The sequence below is a fragment of the Linepithema humile genome, chromosome 8, assembly GCF_040581485.1.
Source record: "Linepithema humile isolate Giens D197 chromosome 8, Lhum_UNIL_v1.0, whole genome shotgun sequence".
NCBI lineage: Eukaryota > Metazoa > Arthropoda > Insecta > Hymenoptera > Formicidae > Linepithema > Linepithema humile.
Genome location: NC_090135.1, coordinates 5,652,923 through 5,664,951, shown reverse-complemented (window position 1 = coordinate 5,664,951; position 12,029 = coordinate 5,652,923). Strand labels below are relative to the sequence as shown.

General features: G+C 30.7%; 1 protein-coding gene across 2 annotated transcripts; it reads right to left on the bottom strand.

Annotated features, from left to right (window-relative positions):
- Positions 1–2,992: 2,992 nt before the first annotated feature.
- On the bottom strand, positions 2,993–10,531 carry LOC137001538 (RE1-silencing transcription factor A-like). 2 transcript variants are annotated; one of them, XM_067360597.1, is made up of 10 exons: positions 7,655–10,531; positions 7,299–7,569; positions 6,978–7,196; positions 6,786–6,866; positions 6,624–6,701; positions 6,023–6,115; positions 5,752–5,793; positions 5,528–5,677; positions 4,945–5,113; positions 2,993–4,849 (listed from the first exon to the last, which is right to left on the bottom strand). In XM_067360597.1, exons 2-9 carry the CDS (start codon positions 7,567–7,569, stop codon positions 5,058–5,060), a joined length of 990 nt encoding a protein of 329 aa, XP_067216698.1. In that variant the 5' UTR covers positions 7,655–10,531; the 3' UTR covers positions 2,993–4,849; positions 4,945–5,057. The 2 variants fall into 2 exon arrangements, with proteins under 2 accessions (XP_067216698.1, XP_067216699.1); XM_067360598.1 differs by lacking the exon at positions 6,786–6,866 and having other exon boundaries at positions 7,655–10,530.
- Positions 10,532–12,029: the final 1,498 nt, after the last annotated feature.

Below are 12,029 nucleotides of genomic sequence, written 5' to 3'. Positions count from 1 at the left end.
CTTATCTTTTTTTTCCTTTAAACCTTACAATTTTTATATGAAACATTTTTTTGATAACGCATTGTTTTTGAGATATTACGTTGTCTAAGTTAAAATGGGACACCCTGTATATCATCATGAATAGTGTTTATGTAAATAGCGTGTAGTTTATAGCGAAACCTCGCTTTTTTGCACACGGTTGAACATACACTACCTTCAAAATTCAATGTCACATATTTATTTTTAAAGAAGAAATTTGGCAATTGAGATCCTGTTTTGGCCTTCGATCCTTCTTTATCCACAACTATTTATTTTTAAATTTAAAGGCTGGCCACTGTGCATCAGCTTTGGAAGTTCCAATTTTCTGAATCAGTTGAGATATTACGTTGTCTAAGTTAAAATGGGACACCCTGTATATCATCATGAATAGTGTTTATGTAAATAGCGTGTAGTTATAGCGAAACCTCGCTTGATGAATCTTAAGTATGAATCTTAAGAGGCATCGGTTGTTCAGATACACTATTCTCACATGAGTTACGTTATTGTGTAATTTTAATTTATTATTATTACAGTTTAATTGTTCTTTAATTTATTTATTATAATTTTATAACCACGTACTTACTTTGATTACATGATTTGTTTATTTTTTTTTTTGTTACTTTTTTGTTAGTTTAGCTGGAATGCATTAAGAGAATGCTGGAGTGCCTGTTTTATCGAAATTTTAGATTTTTTAGGAACACTAATCTTTTTTTGGTTGTACAGAATGATATATCCTTTTCCAAGATTGAAGTATATACACTAATACAATGCGTAAGGTACAAATTTTAAGCAAAGAAAGAAAAAAAATTTTTAAAGTCTATTTGTGTTGTGACGTGACGCTTTGCGTCGCGCCCGTCACAGGGCAGTAGCCCGGCCGAAGGAGGCGAAATTTGGAGTTGCGTTCCCCCGATCGAGGAGGGAGCGATTTCTCCCGCTTCAACGGGTCTCGCGCTCTTATCTAAATTGTAAATAATTTACCGACAAACTTAGAATTCTAGCGTTAGGTTTTATGGCCAATTTATCGTCTTGTGTAACTAACGTCAAGAAGAAGCGAACGCCGTGGGATTTCGGAAGAAATCGTTGACCTCGACAGTGGAGAGGAAGCCCGAAAAAGATACGAAACCAAAGTCATGTATCGAGTCTTGCGTTGAACATTGTCATAGTAGCAATTATCGATCCTCCAACTTTACAGGACCGAGGTTACGGGGGAGCCCCGAGAAGGTCTAGATAGAGGGAGCACGGCATTTTTATGCACAAAATAATGAGACAAATGAATTGGTATAAAGAAAACACATTGGTTTTAAAAAAAAGTATGCAGTTGCATGTTGCAAATTACATAGTTTTTCTTGAAAGCAACTATGTGTTTTTTTATATCAATTGATTCCTCTCATTATTTTGTGCATAAAAGTATTAAGGTAAAATTCCCGAAAATTGAATGTTTTACAAGATATTTTGTATTTTATGTCGAAATGCTGTAACTTTCAAGCCTCATAACTCGAAAAGTACTTAATGAAAAATAACTTAATTATAGTGTTTTGAAAAGCTCTTGACACCAGCTATTAGATTTTAGAATCAAAAATAGGGTGTTCCATTTAAAAAAAACAAAGTTGACCTCCATATGACTTTGGCATGTACACCCTAGGTTAAACCAATGTCAACATTGGATGTCCCCCTCCAAACCCAACAACTTTTTTAAGGGTTATTTTCGGATTGGTGGCTCCCCTGACGAGATATGCTTAATTTAAAATGGGACATCCTGTATATATCAACACTTTACCGGTAAATGTGATTTAATCTTATTAATTCACATATCTATTGAAATAAAAATATTTATTGAAAACATTTGCCATTGGGTAAAAATTGGAGTATAGAGTCTTGTAATAACAATGACTCAATTTTCGAAAAAATGATTTAACACAGTTTTAATAACATATATTTAATAATATATATTTTAATATAATTTAGTTTATTTTAGTATATTTAGTTTATTTTAGTATATTTGCCTAAATATTTTTTTATTTATATACAGGATAGAATATTCAATTGTACCAAACAATTTACAACATTTGTTGAACATTTGTTGTGAATTGTTTGGTACAATTGAATATTTTGCCCAAGCTGACCAATTAGAATGAAATTTGCCTTAACTGGCCGGACCCACACGCCACTCTTGCCTTAAACTGGCCGGACCCACACGCCACTCTTGCCTTAACTGGCCGGAATCACACGCCACTTAACAAATTGTTAACTTAGTGTTTTGGAAAGCTCTCGAGATAAGCTCTAAGAATATGCAATAAAATGTAGGGAATTCCATTTTAAAAAATAAGGTTGACCTTAAAATGACCTTGAAGGACATGGTCAAGGTCAAAGTCAAGGTCATCATCTTACTCCCCGCTTGAAATCATACAACTTTGCTATGGGACATTTTCTCCAAAATGCATTCTAACTGAAGATATTAGGGGGGTCCGATACTTTTCGATGACCCTGTATATATACAGGGTGTTTGGCAATAATCGCCCCACCGGTCATGTACAGGTAGAGGAGGTCAAATCGAGTAGAAAAGTCCTTTACTATTTTTTGATTTTTGTAATAAGTACTAAGTAATTAACGAAAAAAGATTGGTGAATCCGTGCAAGTAAAGCGCGCGCAGCGAGAAGGACATCCCACTGCTATGCGATCACTAGGCGCGCGATGAAGCGTTGGGAGGAGCGCTCTACAAATGACAATGGCAACATACGAGCGGCGCGTAACGCTAGATCCTTGTGTCCTAGTGATCGCGTAGCAGTGGGACGTCCTTCTCACCGCGCGCGCTTTACTCGCGCGGATTCGCCGATCTTTTTTCGTTAATTACTCAGTACTTATTATGAAAATTAAAAAATGGTAAAGGACTTTTCTACTCGATTTGACCTCCTCTACCTGTATATGACCGGTGGGGCGATTATTGCCAGACACCCTGTATATATATATATATATATTTTTTTTTTTTTTCCTTGTTTTTTATTCTTTTTGTCTTATAATTTTTGGTTTTGTTTTGTTCACACGTAAAAAAATATATTTTTAAAAATATTTTTTCATATATATATATTTTTTATATATTATATATTTTTTGTTTTTATTTTTTGTTTTGTTTATACATAAAAATGTGTGAACAATTAAGAAAAAAACCAAAGAGAAGCTTTTCAGAAGCTTGGCTTAGTGATTATAAATACACATCTTAGATACGTAAAGTATCCAATGATGATAGCCTTTTTCAATGATGATAGCCTTTGTATTATGTGCAATAAAGATTTTTCATGCAATACTCGTGTTTCAAGTCATGCGAATTCTGCATGTCATATAAAAAATACGTCATTGAATGATACATTATTCAATAATAACGATGTAAGTTCAAATACAAGAAAACGTAAAAAAAATCTATTTCGACAACAATGGTTAGATATTGAGCAATTTAAGCCATGGCTATGCGAGGTGTCACATAATAAAAATTCATTTTTTTGCTTGTTTTGAAAAAAAACTATGATTGGTGATTTATCGCACATATTATCACTCAGAATCCAAAGCGCACAGAAGGATATCTGAAAAAAATAATACAGAAATCAAGAAAACGAATGAAACTAACAACGTAACAAATGATGAATTACTTTTGACATTTGAAGAGCGAAAAAAATCAGTAGAAATTCGATTTGCCGCATTGATCGCTGATAAAAATATTTCGCATCAAACGGCAACAAATATTTTTAGTTTTTTTCAACAAATAGGAAAAGATTATAACATATTAAAAAGTATGACTATGGGTCGAACAAAATGTAAAAGTATTATTTCAAATGTGTTGTGTCCCGTTGAAACAAACCGTGTGGTAAACATAATTCAAAATACCAGATTTTCTATTTTTATTGACGAAACGTCTGATATTTGTAATGAAAAATGGATGACGTTTCTTGTGCGGTATGTTAATCCAGAAAAATTAGACATTCGCTCACAGTTAATAAAATTAATTAATAGTCCCTGGTAGAAAAATCACCATGGTGCTAGGCTGGCGCTAACTTACTTGTCCCACTGCCTGATAAGGAGCTAGTATGGCATGCAGACTAGCGCCAGACATAAAATCATCACATTCTTCCAGTTTAATACCCGATTTAATCGACTAGTCAGGCGTTAGCTAGCTCTAGTGTAGTGCTATCTAGCCGTGGTGTGGCGCACGGTAGTTCTGATGTTGTACTATCTAGCCATGATGTGGCGATAGCTAGTTCTCACGCAGTTCTTATTTTTATAATCGACATCCAGACGTTAAAAATAAAATTTAATATTTTTCATTAAAAATATATATAACAAAATATAAAATATTTAATTTTCGATAATTCTCTCTTAATATTTTTACATACACATGTCCGTATAGAATTTGACGTTGCAATGTTCGGAAAAGATCTAAATGTTCACAGAAAATGATATTCAATAGAAACTCAATGTTTTATATCCAAAATTATATTAACATAAATTTTTTAAGCACTGTTAATCTGGACATTTAAATATGGAAGTTATATGAAAGTATTAATATGTTAAAACATTGAACAAAATTGTTTCAACTATTGTGTGAACTTTTTATTCTATATGGATGATAAAATGAGAAATACAATTAAGAAATAATTTAAGAATAATTTTAAAAAATTAACAACTTGAAAAGACAGTTATTAGGCGTTTAGAGTTTGGTTTTTAATTCGATCCTTTCGGTGTCCCTCCCAGTCTTTTGCATTCGACAAAGTATTGCTGATTGTCTTCAAAATGTGGGATTCTTTAATATATTCTCCCTTTATATTTAATCCGATATATATGTCTGAAATAATTGTAAATAGAAATAATAAATTATGCACATACACGGTATGAGTTCAGTTACTTACTGATAATAATTAAATAATATAGTTATTTTACCTTCAATATACTGATACAGACGAGTTCTTTTGAAAACTTTTTTCCCGTTTATCTCTTTAATTGCCGTGTATTTTAATGCAATCTCTCTTGACATAATTATTTTTAATTTGTTGCTAATGTTTTTCGATAATGTTTGATCTACATCGATGTACTGACGTAAATAAGCACACTGAAAATATAAACATAGAAATTGTTAGACTATGCAAAACACTATCAAAGAACTGTTATTATATTTTACATACACACACACACGCACACATACTACACACATTTTAATTATACTTATACCAGATTTATTATACTTATACCAGAAGCACTTACAAATTCAGAACAAAAATTTTCCATTTTTAATTTTGTGTTAAATTACAAGCAGCCGTTTGATTAATCAGAACACTTTTTATTTTTTTTATATCAAATGCGATATTTTCTACTTTTGAAAGTAGCAAATTTATTTTTGTAAATAAAAATTTATTTTAAAAAATTTCGAAACATATATACATAAAAAATTATATATATATATATATATATATATGTGTGTGTGTGTGTGTGGAAAATTTCGATTGCGTTTATAATTTCAACTAACTTGTATCATTTATTTCAATCGCAGATTTCAACTGTTGTATAACATCAGCGGAACCCTCGTTTAGCTGGTTTGTTAAAATATTCGGAATAGTTGATATGACGGGTATTTCATTTTCAAACAGTAAGACATTTTCCTCCTGGCACTGTTGATCTGAAAAATATACAAACTTCTAGTAAAAATTAGTCAAGAAATATATAGTATAAGTTTATCTAAAAATACCATACCTAAATTATTTGAAAACAAGTCCAAGTCATAGAATTTTTCATCTGAAAAAAATACACCATAAAATTAAAGAATTCGTAAATAATGTATTCTATAAAGAAACATTTCATCATTATGAAATCATTGAAACGTATTTTATTATTTATAATTATACGATTTCTCATTTGCCATTTACTTCTGTAATTCAAGATAATTAAGAATATCAACATTTAATGTTGTGAACAAATCTAATCTGAATGTAAACGAATATAAATAAGAAATTTTATAAATTACCTTTGTCATGTTTATCTTTACTAGATTCTTCATAAGAATCATTTTTCATTGCAGTGTAATTTTTGTCGTTGGTTTGCTGTGACATACACTCATCTGGAAAATAATTATAAAAATAATAATGTGTAAAATTATAATAAATGATGCAAAGTATTTAATTACGAATGTAAACACAGAAAAATGATGTTTGTTCAAGTGAATTAATTTGAGAATTACTAGCATTTTTTACAAACTTCATTAGATTTCTCATCTGTATATTACAACAATTAAAATAATACGTATAGTAAAGAAAATTAAATATATTATTTAACTAATTATGCAATATAATCAATTTTAAAATATTATTCTTAAACAAATAGACTGAGCAGGAAGAATTACTATATTCATCAACATCAAATGATTTTTATACCAAAATGAATGTTAAATTATGTTGTATAAAATTATAAAAAATTTTTAATTATGTTGCAGGCGTTGTGGATTGTAATGTATAAAAATATAATAATATATAGTTATGTAGAGCAATTGATGTAAATGTAGTGGCAATAATAAAAAAGTAACATACATAATTGAATTATATGATACATATGCATTCAAATAAAGTTACCTTCGAATAAGGTATCACATATTGCAGATTCGTCCGTGCATTTATTCTTTTTCTCAAGTCTTTTTGATAAATTTTCGCCTAAAAAAATAAGAAAATGTAATTATATGCGGTAAAAATTTAAATAGATACATTAATTATTAAACTTAGACAATCACAAAGTACATTTAGATGAGCTAGATAATTTGGAAGAACCAATTTTTTCTGCATATGATTTTTCGCCAGTCTTTTTTAATATTTTAAAAGCTGAAAATGTTAAAAATAATTAATAATTATAAATTATTATTGAATATAAAAATAGATTATTAATACATCTCATCCTATTAATTATGCTTTAAATACACATTTTACAAATACATTCGTTTGGAAGACGATCCTCGTGAAGAAATTCTTCCACTGTCGTGACAGAATTGAATAGTTCGTTTATCTGTTCTTCATTTTTTAAAAGTTTTTTTTTGCGAATTGAATTTTCTACTTTCTTTGATTTTTCATTTTGATCTTCATTTGAATTACTTGTAAAAGCAAATTCCTTGTCATTTAATAATTGTAATCTAAGCAGAGCATCGGCATACGTTTCTGTAATAAGTTTATTACAATAATAACAATAATAAAAATTTGGTAATATTTTACAGTATTAACTTCTTATATAATTAATAGTAAAATTACATAAATTCATACTTCCATGTGCTTTAATTTCCACGGTGTACTCCGGCCATGATGTTGGTGCAGTGTCTAAATTCTTTACAATGTTATGTAACAGTTCGGAATCTCTCTCAGTGTATGGTGGCGGAAGAAATTTACATTTTATTTTTTTTGTCTTCGCGTTCCAGTCGAGCCAATTTCTTGGCACAATGTCCAGTTGTTTTATGGACCCTTTTCTTCCTCTTGTCACGAATTGGACGATCACGTATGGACGACTTTCGTCGTCACTATCACTAGTGTCAGACATCTATAAATATAAGATAAACAAATTTAAATATACCCAGCAACCTGTAGAAAAATTATGTCACTGGCTATGTTACAATATCACTTACTGTGAAAATTCGATTTTTATCAATAGCGATGTTCAATCTTGTAAATACTTTTCGTTCAGTAGTCCTGCCATCTTGTTCGTGCTCGTGTTTTCTGCAACGTTTTTTGTTTCTCGAGCCTTGGTAGCGTTTCTATGACAACATTGTCGACATTCACACATGAATATTGACACCGTCTATTTTGACATTAGATAGACACTATTTTCTTCAGTTCGAATTCTGCAGACGTTAGCCTGCGGTATACACAAAGCATTTGCTTTGTGTAGTGGCTTAGAGTGCAAAAGTTTGGAAATTGCAAGCTTCTACACGACTATCACTGCCAACCACACTACATTGTTATAAACCTTTCTATTTGAATCCATATTTTCATGTTTTGCACACTGCACTTATCACCGCACCACATCACACTAAGCCAATTGTAAACTTAAATATTCGCTTTTATATTAATGCAAAAGTTCCAAAGCAAAGACTTTTGTATTTTCTTTATTTGGTTTTAAAATCATTAATTTTGTTGAAATTGTATTAATTAAAATTGATTTGTCTGTTGATGCTGGTTTAGGATTTAATTCATAAATATCTACATTTGCAGAATTACACGGATATGTGTACACGAAATCCTTTACTTTCATAATGTCGACGTTTGCTTTAAAAATACCATCTGTGACATATATTTTTTTTATACGACAAATATTTTTATTGTTTAAAATAACAGTATTGTCGGGTGATTTTGTTGTAATGGTTATTTGTTTATATTTTAATTTTTTTATTTCTCCATTAGTCTGTTGTAGAATTTCTATTGAAGGGAGAGACGGTTTTTCATTAAGACATAATTTTTTTTCGTGCATTCTTCGAGCTAATTGAGGAGCAACATTGTGTGGTGAACGTAATGTGTTTTTTATTTTTCCTAAAAAAATTTCAAACGGAAACGCAGTTATGTAATTTAAGTTACATTGCATATTCTGTACGTCGTCTGGTATATGTTGAAGGCTGTGTACGTTCATTACCACAAATTCTGGACCATACAGTTCTTTTGATATTAAAATGAACTTTTGCAACAGATCTCTGGCGTAATCGACATAGTTTAAAGCATTTTTTGAACATAACATTCGACATGCTACATGTAAAAGAAGAAAATGCTTGTACATATTTTTATCAAGAATATCTTTAAATAGAATTGGCCCGCCGAATAATAAAATAAATCTATAATCAGTTACTTTATAATTTAAATGGCACGATACAGGTCTAATTTTTCGGTCAAACTCGATTGGCTGCTGGTGTTTTATAATTTCCATTTTCTTGCATAATTCGCTTCTCTGCTCTTGACTTAATTTAACATTTAAATCATTAGACATCAACGCATCCAATATTTTTTTCATGACTCCTAAAAAACAAAGATGCATTGAGTCGAGAATAAATTGATCTATCATATTCAATGATGGCTGTATTAATACAAGCGGAGAAACAATTGTGTGATGTTCGATATCGTTGAAATTTCTGAAAGTTTCGTCAGTTCGTTTTTCACAATTATCTTTGGTTATGTATATGTCATTGTATTATTAATTTTTATTCCTTCAATTGTACACCGTTCACAGCCATATTTAGCATTGTGTCCTTTTATACCTTTCAAGAATGATCGAGCCGGTGTATCACATACAAAACATTTGATTTTTACTTCATATTGTTTACCGTTAATATCTATGCCACTATGCTTAAGATCGTTAATTTCTAAAATAAATTGACATAAAAATTCTTCTACATCCTTCGGTTTATGATTTCCTGAGTATAATGCTGTGACAAATGGAGAATAAACGTCAGGTTCAAAGTAAACTTTTACGAGTATAGGTCATACAACTTTTGCACTAGATTTAAATAGTTTTATGCCATCGATATTAATAATTAAATTTAAAGTATTGCTGTTATGTATATCGTTATTTACACAAGACTGTAGGCCTTGTTTAATACCAAAGTAAGTAAATTGTCCCTCAGTGCCGTCAGAATCTGTCATTGTAATTATTTTGTATGTTGCAGTATTTGTCTGCAAAAAGGTTTTTGCGGATTTTGGCAATGAAGGCATTAACCTAGTCCGAAAAATATTTAACAACTTATCTAAAGTTGATTGCGGAACTTGACATTCTAAAGCCCATGCTCTTAATTTTTTTTCTTTGTCTGCATCAGTGGGTTCAGTTTCTACGTGAGTCTCAGGATCATTAACATCATTATCTTCGTTTTCTTCATATATCTCATCGTTGTTACACTCACTAGAATCATCACTATTAGTGTCTTGATTATTAATTTTATTTTCAGAAACTGAAATAGATTCTTGGGTGTCAAATACAGGTTCTTTTCTTAAATCATTGGAATTGCCACAATGCTCTTTTATTTTTGATTCCACGCCGCTCCTCAATTTTTTGTTTTGCCTATTAATACTAATTTGTTTAATGTGTCTTTTCAATTTTAAAGTATTTCTATATTTGGAAGCTCTGTATCTCGCAGAGAATAATTTCAAATTTTTATCCATTTTAAAACGTCTAGATTATTTAGATATATTTGCAGACTGCAGTACATAAATCTCTCGATTCCTAGCCTAACTAATTCCGAATGTCATATTTTATGCCAGAAATGTCATATTTCATGTCAGAAATGATCTTTTCCCAGCCTTGAATAGCCCTGACTAGAAGTAGTCTGGAAAAAACTAGCGCCAGACTACTTCTAATTAGACATTATTAACATAGTATATTTCTAGCACCTCGTTAGAAATAGCTTGACGCTGATTCGCGCCACTTCAAAACTAAATTTATTATATTAAATAGGGATACAACATGACAGTCAAGATAGGAGCTAGCTAGACATCAGGATCTAGCGTGGCACTTTCTACCAGGGATTGATGCAAAAAATAGTAGCGCAGAAAAATTATTTGATGCATTTAGATCAAAAATGTATAGTCTTAACATTCCATTTTTAAATATTATTGCCTTGTCATGCGACGATGCATCTGTCATGATAAGAAAAAATTTATCATTTAACACAAAGCTAGCAAAAATTTGTAAAAATTTATTAACATTTCCATGTCCGTGCCATTCCGCTGCATTAATTGCGCATAATGCATGTACAAAAATACCCGAATATTGTGAGGAATTTCTAAAAAAAATCGCAAGTTACATTAACGGTAGTCCCAAGCGTTTAGCTATTTTTCAAGAATTTACGGAATATTTTCAGGAAACAAACCGCAAAATTAAAAAATTGGCTGATACACGCTGGCTTTCTCACCATACGTGTGTGGAAAGACTTCTTGAGTCTTGGGGTGCTATTAAACATTTTTTGATCGAAAGAGTTGTAGATGAAAAAACAATATCTGGAGAACATTTATTAACCATAATGCAAAAGTTAGATATCAAAGCATATTTCTTATTTTTGAAACATATTTTGTATTTCTTTAATTTATTTAATGCATTCTTTCAAGCAGTGGAAACAGGAATCCATTTATTACAATCAAAAGCAGTAGAGTTTTTGACTACAGTCTGTAAACACTTTTTAAACTCCGAGTTCTTAAAAAACGTATGCAATAATATCCAATTTTTTGAAAAAAATAATAAAAAATCTTTAAGTGAAATAAATTTAGGATTAGAATATGAAGAATACCTAGACGAATTGACAAAAAACGGACATGCAGATCTAGTTGCGAATGTCCGAGAAAATTGTTTGCAATTTTACGTAAAGCTGCCGAGGAAATTAGAAAAAGATTACCAATTAATGACAAATTTTTGTCAAAATTAAAAGTTTTTGATGCAGATGTTGTTTTATTTGATTTTGACAGAGAAACATCATTCAATGATGTTTCTTTTATCGCTCAAACTCTCGGATTTTTTGACGAAAACGGTTTAAAGAAAGAATGGCTTATTGTACCTACATCTAGATTTTACAATAGCAGAAAAAACAAATTCAAAAAAATTAAATTTTGATGACATGTGGAAACAGATTTTACAAAGTGAAAACTCCAGAAATACTGATAGATATCCCAAACTCAAATCTCTTATGAATGCTGTTAGATCACTTCCAAATTCTAATGCCGATCCAGAAAGAATGTTTTCAATTTTATCAGACTTAAAACAAAAAAACGAAATAGCCTTTCGTCCGTCTCTGTAAATGTCACTTGCGTGAAATTTGAAATCAGCTTTAAAAGCTAGAAAAGAGACTGTTTTAGACATGGAGATTAATGAAAAGCCCTTATTTCTCATGTCGACAGACAACTTATATACACATTGTCCTAAGAAACAGAAAAGTTTTCTTAATCTATGTAGGGATCGGAAATCCGGTTGCCGTGCGCACGCTGCGCGCCCGCGCCTAGCGGCGATTAGAATAACGATGAGTTTAGTTTTAG

What these genes read in the sequence shown, in the direction of transcription:
- LOC137001538 (XM_067360597.1), bottom strand. Translation starts at nt 7,569, where the DNA reads ATGTCTGACACTAGTGATAGTGACGACGAAAGTCGTCCATACGTGATC. An exon ending in GGAAATTAAAGCACATGGAA is followed by an intron (nt 7,197 to 7,298) that starts GTATGAATTTAT and finishes AACTTATTACAG; the next exon opens with AAACGTATGCCGATGCTCTG. An exon ending in TAAAGATAAACATGACAAAG is followed by an intron (nt 5,794 to 6,022) that starts GTAATTTATAAA and finishes TATTTTTTTCAG; the next exon opens with ATGAAAAATTCTATGACTTG.